General features: G+C 42.4%; 1 protein-coding gene across 11 annotated transcripts; it reads left to right on the forward strand.

The window, feature by feature from the left end:
• The first annotated feature begins 350 nt into the window (after positions 1-350).
• On the forward strand, positions 351-24,685 carry LOC100768487 (protein FAM111A). 11 transcript variants are annotated; one of them, XM_035441965.1, is made up of 7 exons: positions 9,597-10,741; positions 16,559-16,670; positions 17,055-17,163; positions 17,975-18,058; positions 19,467-19,534; positions 22,049-22,973; positions 24,256-24,685. In XM_035441965.1, the coding sequence occupies exons 5-7, from the start codon at positions 19,508-19,510 to the stop codon at positions 24,273-24,275; spliced, it is 972 nt and encodes a 323-aa protein (XP_035297856.1). In that variant the 5' UTR covers positions 9,597-10,741; positions 16,559-16,670; positions 17,055-17,163; positions 17,975-18,058; positions 19,467-19,507; the 3' UTR covers positions 24,276-24,685. The 11 variants fall into 11 exon arrangements, with proteins under 11 accessions (XP_027262422.1, XP_035297854.1, XP_027262421.1 ...); XM_035441963.1 differs by lacking the exons at positions 16,559-16,670; positions 17,055-17,163 and adding an exon at positions 9,405-9,550 and having other exon boundaries at positions 10,638-10,741; positions 22,049-24,685; XM_027406620.2 differs by lacking the exons at positions 16,559-16,670; positions 17,055-17,163 and adding an exon at positions 9,408-9,571 and having other exon boundaries at positions 10,638-10,741; positions 22,049-24,685.
• Positions 24,686-25,101: the final 416 nt, after the last annotated feature.

Here is a 25,101-nt window from a genome sequence, read left to right on the forward strand (position 1 = left end):
GGAGGAGGGAGGAGGAGGAGGAGAGGAGGAGGGAGGAGGAGGAGGAGGAGGAGGAGGAGGAGGAGGAGGAGGAGGAGGAGGAGAAAAGGAAAGAAAGAAAGAAATGGATTGGTGAATGTTTGCTACGCACATCTTGACACGAAGAAGTTAATCTGAAATGGGGCTTTTTACTCACCGGCTTTTCGCGCTAGGGTACCTTCCCTCCAGCGGCTGGAATCCGCGTCTTTTTGAAAAACCGAAAGCAGACCATCATTTGATTCCTTTGTTCACCGGGTGGAGAGATTGCGGATTGGTCCTTTCGCTAACCATCAACCGGCTATGCGTTAGACCATTGGCTGCGCTCAGAGCGCGGATCCAGACCTGAGCAAGTGCTCCCGCCCTGGTCCTTAATGGCCGCGCTGTCAAAGCAGCCAAGCAGTCCTTCGAGTGGGTGTGGACCTCTCCTCTCCAGGACCCCCTCTTAGGACACACTCGACTGAGGTGTGCTGACTGGGCGGGGCGAGAAGCCAAGGAGCCAGGAATCGGTGGAGGGTTCCCACCCAGCTTCAGGGATTCCCCGCCTGCGGGGCAAGGCAGGAGAGCCCTGGCAGCAGGTACTGCAGTGCCATCAGCGGCTGCAGGCAGCAAGTGGATGAGCGAGGAGGAGGGAGGTTGGAGGGCCCAGGACCTTTCTAGGGGGCAACATCCCCTACAGGAGACCAGCTTCAGTGTTGAACAATCAGGAAGAAGCTGCAAAAGGTTGGCAAAGACAGAGGGGTCTTTTTATCTTAATTTTTAGAAGTGTATTGCATTATTTGTGTGAGTTATGTGTATTCATGCGCATGCCACGTGTCACAACTTTAAGGAGTTGATGCTTCCCTACCATGCGGGTTTCATGGATCGAATTCAGGTCGTCAGGCCTGGCAGCAGATGTTGAGTCATCTTAATGGCCTAATAAATCGATTTTCTACCACTAAAAAAAGATAGTGCCCATTCCAGAAATATACATCCTAAATATGATGTTAAGTATTTGCCATGCGTTAGTCTGAATTGAGATGCGTAGTGTGGTGTGGTATGTGTGTGTGTGAGCGTGCGTGCGTGTGTGTGTGTGTGTGTGTCTGTGTCTGTGTCTGTGTGAGTGTGTGTGTGTTCAAGGTCAGCCTGGTCTACAAAGCAAGTTCCAGGACAGACAAGGCTACTCAGAGAAACTCTTGTTTTGAAAACCAAAACAAACAAACAAAAAAAGCAAACCAAAAATAATTTAAAGGAAAAGCAAGAACTAGCTCATCAAAACACACACTGATCATATGTTGAAATGGTAACACTGGAGATTGGGGTGAATGAGGTGCTGTAATTCAGTCAGCACTTCTCCCACCACACACTATTCAAACTGTTCACAGCTTTCTGTCACTACAAACAATGCTTCAGTAACATATGTATACAAAAATCTTCACATCCTGGCAAGTTTTCACATGATTGATTTACAACAGAAACATTACTCAAATAAGGAGCTCTCTGTGTGTGTGTGTGTGTGTGTGAGAGAGAGAGAGAGAAAGAGAGAGAGAATGTGTGTGTGTGTGTGTGTGTGTGTGTGTGTGTGTGTGTGTGTCAATTGACCCTGGGTGTTTTCCTGGGTCACTTTATTTATTGGGACAAGAACTATCACAAAACCTAGAAGCTAGATATCTCTGTTAGTCTGGCTAGCCAGCTTGGGCCAGGTATCCCCAGTCTCTGCCTTCAGTCAGGTGACTGGTGACTGGCAGGCCATCATGCCTTTGGGGCTTTTTCAGGGATTCTGCAGATCTGAACTCTGATCCTCACACTTAGCACTGGCCTTCTCAAGAGCATTTTTTAAAACGTTTTGGCTTTGAAGAAAGATGGCTTTGGAGAGAAGACTTGCATTAAAAAGCTCTTACTACTCTTGCAAAGGACCCCAGTTCAATACCCATTACCCACATGGAAGCTCACAACCATCTGTAACTCCAGTTTCAGGGGACCCTATGGTCTATTCTGACCTCTGCCCAGACCTCCAGCCCCTCATATAGCCTGTTGTCTTCCCAGGAGTAGAAGGAATACATATAGGAAGGTTCAAATGCTGGGACTTCAGGTCTGGTGGTAGCTGGGAGTTTAGAGACCCTATCCCAGTTAAGAAGGCTAATTTTGGTTGTCAACTTTGACTATATCTAGGATGAACTACAGTTTAGAAATGGAGGGCGCACTTGTGATCCAGATCTATAGGAAGGAGACAACGTGCCTTTGATCTGGATCTTGAGGCTGGAAGACACAGGCTTTTTTATTTATTTTTTTCAATCTGGATCATGAGTCTGGAAGGCACACCTTTAATCTGGTCCATACCTACTACCGGAAGCCTATGTAAGGTCAATGGAAGAAGGAAGGGTTTGTTCATTCTCGCCTCCTTGCCCTTGCCTTGCCAGCACATCCACTCCTTCACCAGCACTGGAGTCTGATTCTTTGGGATTCCAGAATATGCAAAAGACCAGCTAAGACACCCAGGACTGAGCAACTAATAGATTCTTGAATTTTCCATTCACAGCTAGACGTTGTTGGATTAGTTGCACTGCAGCCTGTAAATCATTTCAATAAATTCTTTGTATACATATATATTAAGTCATATTATAAGTTCTATGGCTGTAGAGAACCTTGACTAATACACCAATCCTCTTGCAAATGAAGGCAGTTTCTTCGCAGCAAAGAAAGAGGTGAGCTAGTTGTTAATTCACCAGGGGATAGTAAAAGATCATTACTCTGTGCTTGACCAGAACAGAGTAGGACGTCCAGGCTCTTGTCTGTAACCCATCCCCAGAAGGCCCCTCTCAATGTTTTTTGCACATTTGCTTTAGTTCATGGGATGACACTTTGAGTTCTTATCCATCATGCTATCCTTCACCTACCAAGACCAACTCATAAATCACTGTCTCTGTGATATCCTGCTCTTATAGAGGCAAAAGTGTTTTTCTCTGTTTGCCCAGAACACACCTGCAACTTTACTTACCGAAAATGGCTTGCTCTGTTGGGGTAGGGAAGCCTCTTTCCAGGCCTCATGAGGGAGCCACTACTAAAAAGCATTGGTCTTACCCCTTAACTATCCCATTATTTCATTATTTCCACCTATCCCAGCTATGTGAGGGACTTTGCCAGGTTCTTTTGTTTGGTTTGTGGATTTGACAACAGAATAATAGCTCAACATTCTTCACTTGGCCAAAACTATTATGGGCATGCCTAGAGCCAATGAGATGCATCATGTCAGAGAAATGTAGAAGCATGTTCCTTTTCAAGGCCAGCACTATCTCCAGGGGAGGTTTTCTTGGTAACTATTTATTCTCTGTTACTTACTCTTCCCATGTTGCTGAGGGTTTGTTTCAAAGGCATGAGAGAACAGTTATGAAAAGGCAAACAAAGCTGCTCCAGCGCTAAAAGTTGTGACCCAGCTAGTCCAGGCTGTCCATGAGACTTAGCTTTACACTTCAATTGGAAATGAAGCCTGTTTCTAAAACTATGACATCAGACTAATTTTCTGAGCAATGTTCCTTGATGATTAACATGATAACAGAACGGATGCATCAGATGCTTGCTGCTCAACAAGTAACCAAACTTCAAGACAGCCAGAAAGCACATACTCACTGAGTGCCAATAGAACTGAACAAACAAGAACAACCAGGAGGCAGAACTAGACCACACCCAAGAAACCAGAATGGGTGGCAATAAGGATGGGAATTAGCTCCCTGTCAACATGTGCCTTAATTTTCACCAGCCTGCAATGCAATTCTCAGTAAATGACCAACATGCTTACCGTCATGGGTCCAAGCTTCTCTCTTTTGCTAGCCTTTTGTTTATTGTTATCTGTTTTCTTTCCTCACATGTCCAGTCCTTGTCCCACCTTGGCCCTCCCTGAACACTCACTGTTCACCATTATCTACTGAAAGTGAATCTTTCCACATCAGCTTTTATCTTTTAGATGGAGCTGATTAAAGCATGGACACATGTATGTATGCATGCATACATACATACATACATACATACATACATACATACATACATATATACTACACACACACACACACACACACCAGCTCCTTCCTCAGACTTTATGCAACAGCCAATGAAGACTTTATCACTCCAGTTGCTCACATCAGGAATCAACACTGTGCTGTCATTTTCTCCATAAAGAAATTCTGTAGGCTGTCCCTTTCATTTAAATGCTAATTCCAACTATGGCTACTACCTTGAGAACCCCAACATCTTTGGAGCCCCAAGACAGATATCTAACTATCTGCCCTTTTCCACATCTACCACAACCCCAGAGTTTGTAGTCTACATAGCCACCAGTGATTTTTAACAATATAACTCAGTTTATATTATTACTCAGCTCCATAGTCTCCCTTTAGAATAGATTTCACACATTTGTGATAAAATCCAGACTATGTCTGTGGCCCACTGGATGATTTGCACAGGTATGTGCTAACAGTCCTGTCCATGGTTCTTTCCAGAAAATTTCAAAAACATTGTCTCTCCCTACCATATTTACTTTTCATGATCCTTAAATTTTTACCCATCTACAATGAAAGATCAGCAAGGTCCCTGCTGAGCTGTGATTATGTGGCCAGTTGCTTCAGATTTTAGGAATAACATTTAAAGAAACTATTACAATTCTCCCCTTATTTTATTTTTTAAACATTCTATTATTATTATTTTGACAATTCTAGTTTCTACAGTTACTCTCTCCAAACCCTGGAGAGTGCCCAGAACTTAGGCTAGATTGTAGCTTCACTGTGTGTTTTATGCTAAATTTGGAAACACACACCTAGTGATTCCAACACCACCATCAACTCTTACATAAACATGTGTTTGTCTATGAGTGATCAAAGTCTGATCACCCTGTCACCTTGACCAGCCAGCTACACATATTCTCCTCTTCTTTGGCCAACATCTCAAAAGTCAGGATTCTAGGTAAGGGGCATTCACCAGTCACCCCACACACCCCCATCAATGTTCCAAACCTGTGGTCACACAGATGGCTAATGATCAAAGAAGAGCTGGCATAAGGTACAGATTTTACTAACTTACTAACATACACCTTAGGGTTATGCATTCCACATACAAATTCATAATGTTGCTCACTTGGGAGATTTACACAGCAAAGATATTGCCAGAATCATTTCCTAAATACACCAATGTTGCTCTTTTCAAGTAGCTGTTACCTAGGTTCATCTTGCCCCTCTCTTGGAATTATACTTCTTCCCACCAGAGCACAGGGGACTTAAAGGCAGACCAAGATTTAAAGATGGTTCGTGACTCCTTGGGCTGTCCCATAGAGGCTTGTCCTTTCATATGGAGCTGGCCCTAATGGCCTGTTGGAAGTCAGGTTGTCTTCTTTTGTTATGAGAAAGGACGCTAATTGGAGGTCAATCTTGGTGAATAAACATTAACAGAAACTTTTCTCAGCAAACCAAAACTTCAACTATGGTACAGAACTTTCTTTCTTACAGATAATAACAATCGTGGTTAGTAAACTACTTACCATTCAGCTGTATTTTGGGTAGTCCTCCTTTATCTAAATTCTACTTTGTATGACTTAATATTTCTAAGCCAGTTTATTAGTAAAACCTTTTTAGCATCAATTTTACCACTTCAGATTTCTCCTGTATCCATAGAACCTTTGGCTGTGAGTAATTTGTGGTCAGCACTTCCCGGTCAGAGGACAATACCTATTTACCATCTCACCTGCATAAGTGATAGGACACACATAAGGTGAAAATCAGGGAAAGTACTGCCCACATATGTTCACATTGTCCATCATTAGATAAGAGCCCACCTGTCAAACAGCGTAAAGACCCACCCTGTTCCTCTCACCCAGGGACTTGATTCCTCCCTCCACCTAAACTCATGAAAAGAATTCAGCAGATAGCCTCTCTGTGTTGGGGGTGGTGGAGTAGGGGTGCTGTTAAAGACAGGATAGCCAGAGGGAGAATTGGGGGAGTGATATAATTCTATTTCAACTAAAACATTTTCAAAAGAACCGTTACAGGGGAAATTGTTATGTTTTTGAAGAAAAAGAGAAAAAGAGAGGCAGATGAGATAGTTTTTTATTAGAGGGCCGGCAGAGTAGGGAGATTATGAGAAAGTGGAACAGGGGTAATGGCTGACAGCCATGGCCGGTCGCCATGGAGAGGCAGAGAGAGCGCGTAGGTGAGAGCCAAGAAGAAACAGAGAGAGAGAGTAGAGAGTAAAGGAGAGAGCAACAGGAAAGTTGGAACTTTTAAAGGGAAGACTGTGCATGCGCACTGAGGTTCCACGCATGCCCAGAGTCCTCACGCAGGTTGTAATGCGTAGCGGGTGACGTAGTGATGACATAGCATGATTTCCTGTTCATGGCCTGACTATTGTCAGGGGGCAGGGTCTGTCTCTTAAAGAGGTAGAGCCTATCAGCATTAAACCCTGAACCTTTCAGAAATTATATCATAATCTCAAAAAAATAAGAGGACTTTTTTTTAATTTTCAGAAAAACAAACAGAACATAGGGTTCTTGAGCTCCTTGTTTGCCACAACCTTCTCCAGTCCTGTGGAGTGTATTGCTGGCTTTTACTCTCATTATTAATATTATAAATTTATACTTTTACTACTTCTGCACCTGTGTCTTGTTCAATCCTTTGCTTAAGACAAAGAACCTGGACATCCCTTCACAGGACACAGGAAAACAACACCCTGGTACCAAGGATGGCACTATCTGGAGGTAGCGAAATGGTGCCTTTGAGAGGTGGGCCTTTGTGAGTGGTCCTTAGGCCTTTGCAGGTGTTCCCTCGAGGAGAATTGTGGGACCCTGAGCTATAATGTAAATGATTTTATTCCTGCAGTGAGGGAGCTGCACCCCAGCAATCAACAGGGCTGCTGGACCATGCACTGGAAACTCAAAAACTATGAGCTAAAATAAGTATTTTGTCTTTGTAAATTAATTATCCCTAATGTTTCCTTAGAGTGATAGCAATCCAACAGCCATAAGCCCTATCTACAAATGCAGTGTTGTGTTTGATTCCTCAGTGAATTCTGGACTGACCTTTGGGAAAACAATTCCCAGCTTTCTATGAGCCTCAGGAATTGTCTCCTCTGACTCTTCTGGGGGATTCTTTCCCGCTCTATCACACTCACTGATGAGCAGTAGGTTAACATTTCAGGAAATATCCTCCGAAGACCTCCTAGGCTCTCTCTGCTTCACTGCCCTTCCTCCTGCACTGTGGCTTCCCAGTGCAGGCAGACTGTGGGCTCTGCCTATTTGCTTTCCCGGAGCTATGCCTTGGAAATCTCGGTTAACTAGACAGAAATAGGACTGTGCTCATGTCTTTTCTTTTCTGGGATCAGAGGTGACTTTCTTGTGCTGCCTGATGTTTAATGTTTGGCAACTGTTTTTCCAGAGTCTTGCATGTCCCCTTTTGAACTTTACTTATTTGAGGTGAAAGGTAAGTCATTTTTATCATTTCCATCTTGTCCATAGAAGTTAGTTACACTTCACTGATATTTCTGAAAATGTCTCTAATTCCTTTTGAACTGCACTGTTACCTGATTTTTGGTTAAAAGGATGGGATTTGAGTCTATCGCTGGTCCTGCTGCAAGGAAACAACAGGACATACTAAAACTTCCAAAGAATTGTAAGTTAGACTCCCTTAAGAGTTAATCCTATGGACCTTCTAATCATCTGGATAGAAAAAATGTCCCTCAAAAAGTAACTTCAGAGTCATGATATAACCAAAGTCATGATATAACCGAAGATGGAAAGAATAACCAATCCTTTAAGGAGATACATGCCTAGAGACCCTTGAAACTCTCCTCTGGGTGCAATGGCTTGCTATTAAGCCTGCCTACTTTGTGGAGTTCTGACTCAGAAACAATGCCCACTTCCCCTTTTCAGACACAGGGCCACATCCTGTAAGCTAGCTTGCCCCCACACTCCAGGCACTATACTCCCACGAGGAGCCACGCCCAAATGCAGCTGCTCACAGACTTCCCCTGCTGATCCCGGGCTTTCTTCATCTCTCACTCAGAAACCACAGCTTCCTCTTTTCGCCGCCATCAACTGCTCAATGTCGTTTACTTGCTCTGCTTTTTCTTTAAAACACCAATAAAATAGCCCTCTGAATCTGTGTTTAAATTATTTTATCTAGAAGACTGACACCAGCAAAAGGCAACTTGCATTCCCTGGTAACAGATGCGTCCCTTTCTCTTATGTTGCTTAAAATAGAGTTGAGGCAATCACACAGTGTCTGTGAAAAACAGAACAATAGTGTCTGAGTTAGGAATGCAAAAGACAGCCAGGTAACTAATGAACAACACACTAGAAATTAACAAAGACAAAAAACAATATGTTTCCTGAGAAAATGTTTTATGCCTGAGGGTTGTAGATTGTTATTTTACTTTTAAATTAAAAATCATTCCATTTTAAGTGTTTAGAAAGGCAAAATCAGTCTTTTTACTTCCAGTTCGAACTCAGGGCTCTTGTCCATCGGGCACAGAGGTGGAGCAGGAGAGACCTCAAGCTGTTGTGGGGCAGGACATTTATTTGAGGTAGAGCAAGTAGGGGTCTGGATAATCTGCAAGTTGCATAGTAACAGTCTCAGGATTGGTGCACCTCTGGACTGGGGGTACCTGTCCTAAAGTGATTAGCTAGCTACAACTTCAGGAAACTTGATACATCTGATAGCAGTTGCTGTGGTTGCTACATTCCATCCTCTCAGTGAAACTCATTCAGCCTAGCCTCTGATTGGTTTTTTACCATCTGGGGATATCTTGTGGTCCACGGGGGCGAGGGGGGGAGGAGAGGGGTGGAACACAGCACATCCTGCTGAGTCCGGAGCCTACATCCTGCTAGGTCTTTTCTGCAACCTGTCACAGCTGCGGAATTGTCAAAGCAAGGGGTCTGGGTGAGGGTCTGGGCTCTTCAATTGGAAAATCGAAACATGACAGGCATCCATGGCTTCTCCCTGATTGTTCAGGACCCGAAGCTTGCTTTCACCCCCCACCCCCACAACCGCCCTAGTCACCCAAGTTCCCCACTTCCTTAAAATACAAGAACCAAGCCACAGTGGCTCCCCACTGCTGAAAGCAGGCAGAGCTTCAGGACGAGGGAGGTCCCAAGGCTTCTCCTTCTTAGCTAAGACTGTGAGAAAAGAGATCACGTCCCTGTCCTGTCTGTAAAGCTAATTCTCCCGAGGAACCTTCAGGAGCTATGGCAGGAGCATAGCTCCAGGCTCTTTGGCTTCAGGGCTGTGTTCTGTGCTCACACTTCTCAAACTTCGCCCAGTCCAATGTGCATCTCACGGCCCTCTACCCCAGCCCCCATTCCCCCCCACCCCGTTCCCACTAGATTTTAAAAACAACAGAATACAGGAAACTGGAGAATAGAAAGCCACATTGACCAGTGAGTTGCCTCGTTGTGAAAAAGGGTCCTACTCATGATGACAAAGCATAGGGCTAGTGAGGGGAAGCCGGTAGCGGGAGATGCGTGCTCACTAGGATTTGAATCCAAATCCACTGCTTCCCTCCACTTTCCCTGGTGGATCCAGTAAGTCCATTTGTCTTCAGAGTAAGTAAGTTGCTATGGAGAAAAGATCAGCTCAACGTCTCTGCACCTTGCCAGTCTTCTCTAGGCAAGATTCCTTCAGCTGGAGGGAAAGGTCCCGACCGCAAACCAGAGCACGCAGCTCTTTTTGCAATGGACGCTTTTAGGCAACTTACGGCTTTAGTTCTTCAATAGACCTGGAGTTTTGGGGAGAATTATTTGGCTGTGAAAAGGTTTAAGAAGACCGCACCTTGATGGAGAGTGAGAGAGATAGACTCGTACTGTCGTTCCTGAATAGGGGGGCGGGGGAATGCGGGTCTGCTTTCCTTGTCGACTAAAACGAACAAAAGCCAAAGTCAAGCTATGTTAGGGGTTTTTAATTTTGTCTCATTTTATAGTGCTCAAGGGAGAACGTGTTAGCATTTTAAAAAACCGGTACCTGTAAATCCTGTCACTAACTTTATGAAAAAAAATCTCAAACCCATTTTCTGGTGTCTGAAGCTGTGTGCAGCAAACATCCACAAATGTGTTTTCTTGACTGTGCTTCACTTCAGAATGAAAATCCACCTCGTGACTGATACTGATTTCCTTCGCAGACATGCCCAGTATTACCCAGAGCTGCACTATCTGCCGGAATAGCTGGCTCCAATATAAACCCTCACCATCAACGTACTTTCCCAGGAATGTTCCTCCAGGGACTAGAAGGTTGTAGCTTCCTCAAAACTCAGCCACTCTTTATAGAAAAAAAAAATGTTTTTAAGTGATTTCTGTACCACGTCCTCAGTCACTTCCCTGTCTAAGATATATATTCCACCAAAACAAAATATAAATTGAGTTTATTTCACATAGTATTGCAACAGTTTAACTTATAGGCTATTTTCATGTGGCTGAATTTCTCTACAATCTGTCTCTTACTATTAGCCAGCATGGCTACCATGATGTTAGCTCTAAGAATTCAGAAATCTAAGCCGGGAAGAGTTAGGTGGGAGAGCTAGGAGAGAAGAGGCCCGACTTTTTAAAGTGAAAGAAAAGAAGCAATTAAGTATCTTAACGAAGCTCATTATTTTTAAATTTTGTATGCTGACAACAGCAATAAAAGGAATAAAATGAAGAAAACGAACAAATCACTTGTCTGGAAAGGTTTCCTAGGGTGATTTCCTGAGGGTGGATGTTCCTCTCAAGCACTTCTAGGGGGTGAGTACACTCTCACTGTCTAGACCGAATTTTTTTTTCCTGGTGAAACCATTGCAGTTTCTTTTTATAAACCGGCCCTGAGGGGTGGAGGCTGGATCCAAATTACCTGGTGTTAGCTGTGAGCATTAGTGGTAAGGCGGTAAGCACATGGGATGAGTGGGTACTTTCAATTCATTGTTTTACAGTATAAAGTGTTTTAGTAAATTGAAACTTCTGTTATCTGGCCAGCCCCTGGTATGGTGTAATTGTAGGCACTGGCTTTATAAACCCTACCCTTCCTGGTGGAGTCCTTTATGGCAAATCCTGCTGTTACCTGCTAGAAAAGAAAGTATTCTTAATCTGACTTTCATTGAGTGGCACTGTTCTGCGTCTCTGGTGGATATACCACCACCCATGCAGACTGCCCAGGGGGCACACACAGGTTTATTTATATTAACGCATTTGAGAGTAGGCAGTGGTTGTGGTTGGTGATGTATTCTGCTAGGTCCCCAAGGGCAGGCCAGTGTGATGTCTGAATGCTAACAATAGCTGCTTCTTGTTACATTGTGTGATGGAGAGAACAAGGCGATCAGCTGGGAACCGGCTTAGATCAACTGTGATACTGGCTTCTGGCAAGGCTAGCTGAGGAAAACCATAAAATGAGACAGAGTAAGCTGGCTAGGGAGCAAAGGGTAACACAAGAGACAAAAAGAAGTGAGGGGGGTGAAGGAAAATGGGTAATGAGGAAAAAGTGGGAAGAGAGGAGCAGAGAGGGGGAGAAAAGATGGGGTGGGGAAGACAAGCACTTCATTCAGATCAATAGGTCTGGCTTCTCCATCTATAAAATGGGCTGGTGAAGGCTTCACATATTTTGGTATCATAAGATTCAGAATAGACACCAGAAGTGAAGTGTTTTTTTTTTTTTTTTAACCTCTTGATCCTTTTCATTTGCACATAAGCCTGTGAACTGCATGATTTCTATTTTTTTCTGCCCACTTTTTTAAAAACTGTCCATAGTATGAGTCATTAGCAGATGCAGGACTTCAAGTAGTCTGACTGGCTAAACAATGAGTTTCTGCTTTCAGAGCTGGAAACATCCTCGTCTAGTTTCTCATTTTCTAACTTTCATTTTCCCTGTCTCTACGACCTAATACGTGTCCCTGAGGTTAAATGTTGATGTTGATAACAGCATCAGCTGTACTGTTCACTGAGCAGTCTTCATGTGTGGTCATTGCCTGAAGATTTTATCTACATGAAGTATTTTTTTAAGTTCATTTTTTTCAATTTCAGTTTACATTCCAACCGCACTTCTCCCTCTCGCCTCTCCTCCATCCCCCCTCAACTCCCCCAAACTCTCCCAAAGGGTAAAAGCCCATTAAGATGAGGCAGGAGTGAGCCCCTCCCCCCTGCATTAAGGGTGAGCATGGCATTCCACCATAGGAAATGGGCTCCAACAAGCTAGCTCCTGCACCAGGGATAGATCCTGATCCCACTGCCAGGGGCCCCTCAGACAGTCCAAGTTACACAACTGTCTCCCACATGCAGAAGGCCTAGCTGGGTCCCATGGAGGCTCTACATCTGTCGGTCTAGAGTTCATGAGTATCCACAAGTTTGGTTCACCTGTCTCTGCAGATTTCTCCATCATGGTCTTGACCTCTCTTGATCATATATTCCTTCCTCCCTCTCTTTGACTGGATTCCTGGAGGTTGGCCTGGTTCTTGGTTATGGATCTCTACATCTGGTTCCATCAATTATTGGATGAAGGCTCTATGATGACAGTTGGGGTATTCACCAATCCAATTACAGGGGAAGGCCAGTTCAGGCACCCTCCCCACTATTGCTAGAAGTCTTAGCTGGGGTCCTCCTTGTGGATTCCTGGGAATTTCCCTAGTACCAGGTTTCTCCCTAACCCCATAATAACTCTCTCTATCGAGATATCTCTTTCAGCCTGGCTGTGGTGGCGAATGCCTTTAATCCCAGCACTCGGGCAGCAGACACAGGAGGATCTCTACGGGTTTGAGGCCAGTCTGGTCTACAGAGTGAGTTCCAGGACAGGCTCCAAAGCTACACAGAGAAACCCTGTCTTGAAAAACAAAAACAATTCCATTGTTCTCTATCCCTCTCCCAACTTGACCATCCCATTCCTTCATGCTCTCATCCCTCACCCCCTCCCCTTTGCCACCCCATCCCCAGTTTATCCAGGAGATCTCAACTAATTCCCCTTCCCAGGATGATCCATGTGCCCCTCTTAGAGACCACATGAATTATTTTTAATCTTCACAACAATCAGGGTTCGGGTGCCTGCCACCACGTCCAATTTGTACAGTCTTAGAGATAAAACCTAGGGGCCTAGTGTGGAGGTCACCAAACTGGCAAGCAGCAGTCTGAGTAGAGCCCAGTCTCAGAAGCACTCACGCCAGTCTGCATGTTTTCATAGGATGTCATTGTATCATTACAATTGCTCCTCCTTTTCACAAACAGGACATTGAAATCCAGAGAGGCAAAGTGGATTTCTTTAGTGGCTCATTACCGATAGTTCTATATAGGAAGCTTGGGGTCCCCTTCCATTGTGGTGGGGTGTGAGACATAAACACAGTCTTTAGATGGCTTCATTTGACTCTCTGTATTAGTTATATAACAGTCTGAAGAAACTATCTAGGAGTAAACATTCTGCAGGTGAATCCCCTGTTCTTTTCAACAGTGTTTTGTGTAAATTAAAAGAGATTTTGAACGCATAATAAATCAATGTGTAATGGTGCAAATTTATAATCTGGGTATTCAGGAAGGCAAGGCAAGAAGATAGCATTGTTTTTCTTCTTTTACTTTGACAAATGTATATTTATTTGCTCTGTGTGTATTTATATGATGTGTGGGAGCAAGGACAGGCATGTACCATGGTTCATGTATGGAAGTCACATGACAGCTTCAGGGGTTCGTCATACTTTGTTTGAAACAGACTTTCTTTGTTGTTCACTTCTTTGTACACTGGGATAGCTGTTCCAGGAGCTTCTGGGGTTCTGTTTTCACCTCTCACCTTACTTTAGAAATATTGAGGGTATACAAGAAAGCACTCGGTCTGCTTATGTGAGCTCTGGGGTTTGAACTCAGGTCTTCATGTGGGTGGCAGATCCTTTACCCACTGAGCCAATGCCATACCCTGAATACAATGTTCAAATCCACCTTGGGCTACACAAGAAGATGTCTTTTTTTAAAAAAAAAAAAAGGTGAGGTATGCACTTCAGTAGTATTGATGCAGGAAGAAACTTGGAGTAGTAAGATTGATGCTTTAAATAATTTACTATGATCTAGAGACACCAGGTAAGACAACACCTGCTGACTTTAACACCCCCTAAAGCCCTCTCAACAGCCAACAATTCACCCCCTTCCCTGAGCTCCATTCCTGGCCCTCAACTTTGGCAAAAGACTTCTGCTTTAACTGAGGCCACACTGTGCTAGGAGCCCCAGAGACCAAGCAGATACTCAGAACCCCAGAGGCCACACAGGTACCACAGGTATGTGCAACCCAAGAAGCAACATTGGCACACAAAACACCAGAGGTCATACAGGCCCAGAAACCTCAGTGGAGACACCTTACTGGACCTGGAGACTCAGTGGTCACCAGAATCCCAGGCCACTCAGTCCAAAAGACCAGAGAAGAACCAGAAACCAAGGGAAAAACCACCCATCAAACAAAAATAAACTCAGAAATCAGAAAACCAAACAATCCAATTAAAAGATGGGGTACAGATCTAAACAGGATTCTCAACAGAGGAAATTCAAATGGCTCAGAATCACTTAAAGCAATGTTCAAAATCTTTAGCCATCAGGGAAATAGAAATCAAAATAACACTGACATTCCATCTTACACCTGTCAGAATGGCTAAGGTCAAAAGCACAAGTGACCACTCATGCTGGCAAGGATGTGGAGAAAGGGGACCACCCTTCTGTTGCTGGTGGGTGTGAAAACCTAAACAGTCATTTTGGAAATCAATATGGGAGTTTCTCAGAAAATTGAGACTTCATCTACCTCAAGACCCAGTATACCATTCTAAGGTATCTATCCAAAGGACATTCTACCATATCACAAGGACAATTGCTCACCTATGTTCCTAGCAGCTTTATTCATAATATCCAGAAACTGGAAAAAAAAAAAACCTAGATGTCTCTCAAGTGAATAACTGGTGGGGGAAATGTGGTACATTGCTGTTAAAAGCAATGACATCATGAAATTTGCTGGCAAATGGATAGAAGTAGAGAAGATCATTCTGAGTGAGGTAACCCAGACCCAGAAGACAAACATGGCTTGCACTCACTTAGAAGTGCATATTAGCTGTGAAGTAAAAGGTAAACATGCTACAATCAACAGACCCTGAGAAGCTAAGTAACAAGGAGGTCTCAAGGGAGGGGGACACATGAATTTCACTGTGTTTAAATTGTTAAAAGTGTGACTTGGGATGGGGACCTGAGAGATTTAAGGATGACAGTGTATGTGGAGTGTACAAGCGTCAGGGGCTCAGCTGATAGAGAGCTCGCCCTTCATTCACAAAGCCCTGGGTTTGGTCAACTATACTGCATAACGCAAATGTGGTGCACATGCCTTCAGTCTGGGCAGTTGGAAGGGCAGGTCAGAGAACCACAAGTTTAAGGTACTCAACTCCTCTTCCTTCCCCTTTCTGTCCCCTCCCTTATTTTCATCTCTACTAGAAAAAAAATGTTATAAGTGAAGCTCTCTAGAATATGCTCTCTAGAGTTCTGTGGCCTTGAGTAAGAGTCTAACCTCTTTAGAATTTCCAGTTCTTTATAGATAAAGTAGAATGCTGTCTCTTAGGACTGAACAAACTATGTGAGCACTTAAAACATGGAATGGCATAGCACATACCTACTCTATTCATTTGTGGATTATGTGTTCTTAAAAAGATTTTTATTAATCCTATGATAATTCCATAACCGATGCAGTGTTCCAGGCATTGTTTAGATGGTGGGGTATTGAAGACCGGTGTTCCTCCTATCCTCAATGGTCTTTCTTTTCCTAGTGTTATTTGTCATAGTTAAAGCTTTGAATATATTATTTAAATTATTTGTTTGTTTGAAAGATACAGAGGAAATATGTCTTCAAACAAAACTCAAATAGTAACCTGGGTTGCTAACTATTATTTTAGATAAGCTTTCTTGAGTTCTTTTTGGTACTGTATTACAACTTTGGTTCCACATTTTACCTAGCTCCTTTTCTACAGGTTTCTTGCATCAAGGTAAGTAGACTACACTTTCAAATTCCTCAGCTTTACAAGAAACTGATGTTTGCTTTTGAATTCTGTCTCTGTTCAAAGCTGTGGACTTGGACACATCAGCCCCTTAGCCAGAGACACTTTCACCTAAGGCAAAATCTACACAGGGCCTGTTTCCCATGCAGTTGTGGAAGTTAGCAAGTAGAGATCACTTCTGATAAGAATTTGGCACACTATTTTCTTGAGGTGTGTCTATAAAATACGTTTACATTATGATCATAGTAGGCTCAGCCATTCTATGTTCTGAGTCACAAAGTGATTTCCAATTAGACACTGCCTCCTTGTGTATTGGTAATGTTATATTCACTGAAACATTCTCAGACACTTTTACTCTTTCTGTTATGGTAGATGGATATGGGAAGTGCAGTTGTTAAACAATTTCATCTATATTAAATAAGCGTTTCATTTTTAAAAATTACTATGCTGTGGGAAACAAAAAGGAGAAAGAGCGACGTAGACTGATGCCCTCTTCGAAAACTGATTCCTGACAAGGGTGTTTAGTCTGTCTTCTTGATCCTGAGTTGCTCTAACTCCCATCTTCCTGCTGATTCAGCAGGCCTCAGTGGACACTCTGCCGCAGTAGATGGCGCTGCAGACCAACAGTCTTGACTTCTCCGCCCTTGCTGATGAGGCAATCAGAGTTCAGCTTCAGGCCTCCACCCCAAGTAGGTGGTTCACAAGGGTCCAGCTCAAGGCTGCACAGTAGCAGGTTCCAGGCTTTTTCGCGCGTTTTCAAGCCCCGCCCAGTCATATCTGTTTGGGTCCTGTGCCAGCTTGAGACAATTCTAACCCCAGATAGAGAAATCTGGAAAGTAGAACTGACATTGACCCATGGCGCAGCCTGATTGGTCTTGCCATGGATCACAAAAACTATGGATTAGAGGGCTAGGTGGTGGGGTGGGGGGTGGGAGGGGGGCGGTTAGGATAGCGGTGTGTAGGTGGCTGGAGGCCACCTATCCGTTCGCATTGGCTGGGGATTGGCTCCGCGGAGGCTGTGTTTCACGTCACAGCTGCTCCCTTTGTAAAAGGCGCGCTTTTTCTTGTGGCAGTGAGCCATTTTTGCGAATGGAGGAAAATAACAGAAGCCTGACAGTTGAATTTGCAGGAAACTCAGCTCTTTGAGGATTTACCTCCACCTCCTGGCCGACCGGAAGCCTGGTAGGACCTGCGGGCAGTGGAATGTTGCAGAAAAGCCTCCAGCTTTTTTCTTTCAGAAAGTGTCGGGAGGAGAGTGAGTGCAGTTCCTTTTGGGTGGTGTTGGCAGTTCTTAGGCGAGTAAAAGAACAAAGTCAAAGAGAAAGGATGTAAAGGGTTTTTTGTTTGTTTGTTTCTGTTTGTTTGTTTGTTTGTTTCAATGCTCAAGAAATAAGGCTTCAAGTTCTAAAAAATTGGTAACTGTTCTTTTACTGAAAATGCCTCCTAAAATGAACTAACCCGTGTTTGTGTGCGGCAAATAGTCATAAATGTGTTTTCCTGTCTGTGCTTCTCTCCAGTATAAAAACGTACGCAGGGAGTGGCTGACAGAAACTGACTTCTTTCTCAGGCATGTTCAGCATGCCCTGGTGGTGCAGTCACGTGTACTGGCCTAGCAGGCCCCTGAGTTAGCTATGCTACCTGTTTTCATCATAAATGCACCACGGCAGGAATGTTCTTCCAGGAATTACAACGTTACAAATCCCTTTGATATTTCAGTAGTTTTCTCAAAGATACAGCTACTGCCTTTAATAGAAAATATCAGATATTTATTTGTAGGCCTGGCCTCAAAATCTTAGGTTTGGTATACCCACAGTCTTCATCTGTTAGGATATGCTTACCAGTCCTCCACATTATAGCCTGAGTTAGACCAGAGTTTAGAATACCAGATCCCGTTGTCTGTCCTCAGCCTTGCTCTTCTACTGCAGCACGACCAAACAGTTGTTAAGTAACTGTCACCTCCATCGAAATAAGTTTAGCTTGGTTTTATCAACAGGTTTCTGAGAGGCCACGTTGCACATTATCAACCTCCAGCTAGAACCTTGTGTGTCTGTTTCTTCAGTACTCTCTGTCCCCAAAGGTGAGAAAGACATTATTGCGTTAGATTTTCAGTGTGTTTTTATTGTGTTTCACAAGTTCTTAATTAATTTTCTTCCTATAGGTAAGGGTACCTTTTAATGCATCCTTCTATTACCAGATTTTGAAATGTTTGTATGTTTGTTTAAAAATTTCTTTTTCTTTGAGGCCATCCCAGGCAGCACAGCAACACTTGTCTTAAAAAAATTGTAAAAGTGATATGTGTACCACAACTGTGTTAATGTTTGATGTGAACAAACTGGCATTGTCATTATGTGAGAAATATTCATGAACTTTTAGAGACAGAAAGTGACACAGGCTTATAATGTCAACGTGTCTCTAGGTGTAATCTGATAAAATTAAAAGTGCATGTGGAGTTCTGGGTGTTGTCCATTGGTAGACTTCTTGCCCAGCATACATGAACCCCTAAGCATCACATGAACCTGACATGGTGGCACATAATTGTACTGCTAGCACTTGGGAGGCAGGGAGACTTGAAATTCAGTTTTCAAGGCCGGTCTTAGCAACATAAGACATTTTCTGAAAAAAAAAAAAGAACATTTAATTATGAGAGTGATATTTGGATTTTCAGTAACTAATTCTTTCCCCTGTCTGTTTGTATTCCCCCCTTTTCTTTCTGTTCTTTCCATTTCTATTAGAAAATATTCACAATAAAAACTCCAAAATGTATTCTCTGGAGTGTGTGTCTTTAAAGAAATTTTAACTTCTCTAGAGTTTCATGTCCTTCATAGGTGAAATAAGGCTAACAATACCAATGTCATGTGCTTGAAAGAACTCTTTTGTTTAAATCATTCCTTCTCTTTTCAGAAGCAGCACAAAGAAAGACACACACACACACACACACACACACACACACTGAAAATCTAAGTAACAAACAACACCGCTCACTAACAAAACAAATAAAATCTAAGTAGATATTGTGTTTCCTGAGTATCATTTTAGATAACTTTCAACATTTCTTTTCCATATGTCCCTCTAAATTTCTTTCCTTCTCAGGGTACTAATTTTTTTCCTAACTATCCCCCTATATTTTAACCATCCTTCCATGCCCACCTAAGTGAAGACCAGATTTTAACATCAATGTGAATTTAAACACTCTTTTGCGTTCCCCAATTGTAACCCTATCTTGGGTATTGGCATCTGCTCTTGGCTGTGTTTGCTCTGGTTCCTGACACACAGTACCTTGCTTTGAATGTTGGGTGGCTCTGCTGGATGGACAAACTTTACTGTGAAGTTATCACCCTGTGAGAAACAAGACTGAACAGAGAGGGAAAGTGGGGTGTGGGACCTTGGGAATATATATATACAATATATATCACTTATGAAGATACTTGAAACCATTTTAAATTAGCAATTCATCTGAGCTATCTGTTTCATGTCTAATCCATCAGGTGTATCTCACATAAGGTCCTGGTGTGTGCAAGAAAACAATATGGAGATCCTACGCTATTTTTCTCAGGTATGTCTGTAAATACTGCTCATTCATAGCAGACTTAGCCATCCTTGGCCCTAGGTCACAAGGTTCTTCTGCCAAGAAGCCGTCTTATTGTGGATTAGGAGTATTACAGACCTTTCTTGTCCACTTTCTTCTTTCTAGTTTGGAGGATGGCACTGAAGGAGAGAATCATAGAATAAATCCATCCATATCAAAGTAGCCTTCAATTAAAATAAAAAGTAAAAATAAAAAGTTCCCTGAAACAATAAGGAAAAACAGATCAAATTCATTTTGTTATATTAAACTGGGAAAAAGCAAAGTTCCCTAGCATGGCACTATCTTTCTGAGTATATCTGATCTACTTAATCCTAAGAATCTGCCTGTACAGTGCTTTGTAGTTTATGATATGACTGTAATTCATTCTTACTATAACCCTGTTAGGCATGTGAGAAGGACTTGCTTCTAAAAGCTCTGTTGCATGTGTGGGTCTGTGAGGTCTGCTTTCTGACTCAGTGACATGATTCTAAAAGGCTCCCTGAGCTAACCAAGAAGGCTGAGAAGTGTCAGGCATTTGAGAAGCTCCTTCAAAGATATAAGCTCATTATTTTTATGCCATGTTCTAGAAAACTAGAAGATCCAAACACTTAGAATATCTATGGAAAACTTAGATTTGCCCCTGCCCCTTTCAATCCCTCCTCTGTCCTCGTCTAAGACTGAGCAAGCTTATAACCACATACACAACTTGTTGTTTTCTCTCATACACACCAGGCCAGGCACATGATTAATCTCAGAACTCTGAACAGAGAAGGAAAGGGATCATAAATTCAGGATAGCCTGTGATATGGTGTCTTAACAATCAAAATGAAACTCTTAGGTAAATATCTAGGGCTTCTGCCATGGCTGAGGGGATGAAAGCCTTTGAAGTGCAAACCTAACCTCCTAATTTAGATACCTGGAATGTAAGAAGAGAACTGACCCCCCACTATTGTCCTTTTCCCTCCACATGAGTGGACCAGCATGCTTCAGGCCTGCATTCACATACACAAACTAATGGTGGTTTTTAGGTGTCTCAGTTGAATAGTGGAAAGTATATCCCTGTTCTTGCAAGTGGTGAGACGTGAATGGTTCTCAGTGTGTTAGACTGAAGAGACATTCTTTTTTGTTTGTTTGTTTTTTGGTTTTTCAAGACAGGGTTTCTCTGTGTAGCTTGGAGCTTATCCTGGCACTCGCTCTGGAGACCAGGCTGGCCTCGAACTCATAGAGATCTGCCTGCCTTTGCCTCCCGAGTGCTGGGATTAAAGGCGTGTGACACCAATGCCCGGCTTGAAGAGACGTTCTTTGAGGCTTCCCACACAAGCTTCTTTAAATTTACATAACCTTAAGTTGCTTTGTTTTAACCAGGGTATCAATGTTATTGCTAATGATGACAGGCTTAGGCTTCACCAGGCTCCACCACTGTTATTCCCATTGCCATAAGTGACATCGTTGGTATGTGAACCACACCTGTTACACCAACAGGGAAATTTAACCTTTCAGACACAGGAATCAGATGCCTTGATTTTTAAATCATTTTCTCAATTTTGATAATTTCCCCTTAGTACCTTCCCTCTTCCCATTCCTGGTTTTAAGATAATGTCTCATAACATGAATGTTCTGAGTACAGATTTATAGAACAGAACATATAGTCTAATGGAAAAAATATTAGACTAACTACTGGATTTCAGAAACTCACTTCCTTATTGGTTATCATGTGATTAAGAAAGGCACTTAGCCAAAGTTCCTGTGAGCTCACTGAGACTGAAGCAACATGCACAGGGCCCGCATGGGTCTGCATCAGGTCCTCTATATATATCATTTCTTCCGGTTCACTGTTTGCATGGGATTCCTGAGTGTGCCCACGAGTGGGTCTCTGATTCTTGTGCCTTCTCTTGGGCTGTTTTCCTTCTGTTTGTTGTATTCAATTCTAATGTGTTAATCTTTGTTCCATCTTCTTAAATTATATTATTTTTAAAATGTGAAAAAGAAAGGAACTTAGGAAATGAACATTACATACTTGATCTTCTCATCTACTGAACAGTGGCATTTTTTGTTGTTGTTGCTCCTGTATATTTAATGGTGTTTGAGAACTGACATAAAAAAGCAAAAATTGTGAGTGTTTTTGTGGTAGATGCAGGCTAAAACAAGTTATTGAGGAGCCATGAATGTTGTGAATTTGAGGCCAGCCTGGTCTACAGATCTAGGTCCACAGTAGCCATGACTATTCAGTGAGATTCTGCCTCTCAATTGTGTGGGTGCAAGTGCAAAGAAATTACAAAAAAATTCTAAGCAGTGCATTATGCTTATCAATTTTAATCTATTGTTTAAAATAATAAACAAGATACAAATGAAACACTTTCTATTGGAACTGGTAGATTTTGAGACATCTGGATGAGTTATGTTTCTTCTGCCTGCTTATTGAGAAAATATGACACATATTTTACACAAAAATCAGAGGAATACCGTTGTAAGTTTTCTAAAGTGTCTATTATTTCTCTTCAGGTCTCCAAAGAGCAAAATGATCCTATAATTTCTCAAATGAAAAAGGAATGTAGACAAAGACCAAAGGACATGACCAACGACCAGGACCAAAGATCACATTTGGAACAAAAAACTCCACAAGTTCAGAACTCTTCCCAAAATAGGAAAATTACCATCACTTTTGGTATAAACCATTCAACCTGTGAGATTACAGATGAGGAGACAGCTAGCTTATATGAGGCACTAAACATCCTTGACCTTGTCAAAAGAGAGATAGAAAGACACCCAGGCAAAGAAATGCTGGTATGTGGCATAGAAGGAATAGAAGGGTTCATAAACCTTGGTATGCCCGTCCGTTGTTTTCCAGATGGCAGCCATGTGCTCATTACATTTTCCAAAACTGAAAGTGAGGAGAAAGAAGATAATGAAGTGTGTGGTCGCTTTGACCAGTCACCTGCTGAGTGTGTTGTATTTTACATACATGCAGTTGGGAATAGGCAACAAAGAATTCTGAGGTGCAGGAAACTTCACAAGGAGGGGACCAAACTCTGTGTCTATGGCTTCAAAGGAGAGACCATCAAGACCACTCTGAGGAAGGATGGCAGGTTTAATTCCTTTGTAGAGAGTGCCCATTGGCGACTCATTAACAATGACACCACCATAGCAAACACCCAGCCAGTTGATGTGTTACAGGGCAAGCTGTTTCAGATTGATGTGGAGAGAAAGGAGAGCCCTTGGGTGGCCATGGCAGCTCAGAAATCTGAGTTAGAGGACAGAAACTTCAGTGAGTTAAAAGGATACATTGTGAATTTGTACCCCACATTGAAAAGAGAACGGGAAAAACTGAGAGCATACATCAAGGAAGAGAGTGAGAAAAACAAGGAAACCTCCTTATTCAAAGCACATAGAGAAAACTTCAGGAAGCTGACCCAAAACTCCACCCCAGGTAAAGTCTTCAAACTCCTTTCACAGCTCAGTGACTCAGTCGGGCTCATAGTTTGGAACAACGATGGGAACAGGGGTAGTGCTACTTGCTTCCTTTTTAAGGGGCTGTACATTTTCACTTGTCGACATATAATAAATGACATTGTAGGGGAAGGCATAGAGCCAAGTAAGTGGCCAGATATAATTAGTGAGTGTGTAAGAGTGACATTTGATTTTCAAGTGTTCCCCGGCAAGGAAGACAGCTATTGTTTTGTTGAACCTTGGTTTGAGGTGTCTGATGTAACTCTTGACTATGCTGTCCTGAAACTGAAGAAAAATGGACAGCACATTCCTACAGGACTCTGTAATAGAACACCTTCTGGATCACTTAGTGGGTTTATATATATGATTGGTCACCCAGATGGCAAGTATAAGATTGTTGATGGTTGTACTGTGATACCTCAAGATGAGCAAATGAGGAAATGTGAGAACATTCAGGGGAGAGAAGCATTCTGTGGCAGCGATTCTATACCATATATCTATATGTACACCCAAAGAAGTTTCCAGAAAAAAATCCATGAACCTGGTGTTGTTACCTGGGATAACGTTTTCTATTGTGGGTCTTCTGGATCTCCTGTGTTTGATGCTAAAGGGTCACTGGTAGGCATGCACACTGCTGGCTTCATTTGTGAGTATACAAGTGGGGTTTCTAGTATCATTGAATTGGGCTCTTCAATAAAACACATCCTTGATGATATTAAACAAAAACATGAAAGATGGTACAATGAAATTTGTGTATTCAACAGTATGTAGAAATACTGAGTCTAGAAGACTCAGGACTGAGAATTCAGTCAGTTTTAGTCTAATATATACATATATATATATATATATATATATATATATATATCACGAATTTTTAATTGAAAATTTTTGTACAATATATTCTGACCACGGTTTTCCCTCCCTCAACTTCTTCCAGATCTTCCCCACCTTCCCACCCACCCAAATCCATACCACAAATTTTCTCTCTCTTGTAACACTCATCTAAAAAGAAACAAAACAATGTTGATTCATGTTTGCTTTAAATTCAAGCTCCATCTAATTAGAGCACACTGTACTTGTAGCCTGCGGTGAAGTCATTGGGTCTCTACACAGTCCAAGATTAAGCAGCACTTTCAGAAGTTACAGAGAATCATTTTAATATGATTGATGATGTTCATGGACACAACTCAAGGATACATATACCTGAGAATGTCTCTGAAGTGGCTATTCTGAGGTTCTCAGTTCAAATCCCTACTTTGCAGTGGCTCTTGAAAGATACTGAAGATGAAGGAATTTCACAAAAATGCCTGAGAAGTGAAACCATGAAAAAGCTTTCTGCAAAGTTGGCCAACTGTGGTCTGACCTAAGAGAACTCATAATTATCTTTAGCTGTCAACTTAAACCTAAAGTCATCTGGAAAAAGTGAAATACTACTGATGACCTTTCCGGATCAGACTGACCTGTGGCCATATCTATGAAGCATTTTCTTAGTTCTTATTGATGTATGAGGGGCGAGCACACTGTGTGTAGACCCATCCCTAGGTAAGTGGTCCTGGATTGTATAAGGAAGGGAGCTGATCAAGCCAGTAAGCAGCACTCATGTGTTTCGTTCCGTGAGCTTTTGTTTTGAGTTCCCACCTTGGCTTCTCTTGATTGTAACCTGTAAAGTGAAATAAACTCTTTCTTTCTTAAGTTGCTTTTGGTCAGAGTGGTTTATCACAGTAACAGGAAAGCTAACTAGGACAGACACTAAAAAGGTAGTAAGATAATTCATGGACAACAGTCTAGAGTGGATATGAAGTTAAAAAAAGTTTCATCTTGTAGTAGATCAGTACTTATCCCTAGCATAGGAATGGACTTTGGGAGCCCATTCCACATAGAGGGACACTCCCTGAGCCTAGACACACGGGGATGGGCTTAGGCCCTATCCCAAAGGATACGACAGACTCTTAAGGCCCCCCTATGGAAGGTCTCACCCTCCCTAGGGAACAGAAAGGATATGTGATAGGTAGGATTTTAGTTGGGGGGTGACAGGGGAAGAGGGAAGTGAGAGGAAACTGGGATTGACATGTAAAACAATCTTGTTTCTAATGCAAATAAAAAGTGGA

This window comes from Cricetulus griseus, chromosome 3 (genome assembly GCF_003668045.3).
Source record: "Cricetulus griseus strain 17A/GY chromosome 3, alternate assembly CriGri-PICRH-1.0, whole genome shotgun sequence".
Lineage (NCBI taxonomy): Eukaryota > Metazoa > Chordata > Mammalia > Rodentia > Cricetidae > Cricetulus > Cricetulus griseus.

Excerpts from the sequence above, each read along its gene's own strand:
- LOC100768487 (XM_027406621.2), top strand. The coding sequence starts at position 19,508 with ATGGAGATCCTACGCTATTTTTCTCAG. Across the intron at positions 19,535-22,048 it reads TCCTACGCTATTTTTCTCAG|GTCTCCAAAGAGCAAAATGA; the intron begins GTATGTCTGTAA and ends ATTTCTCTTCAG.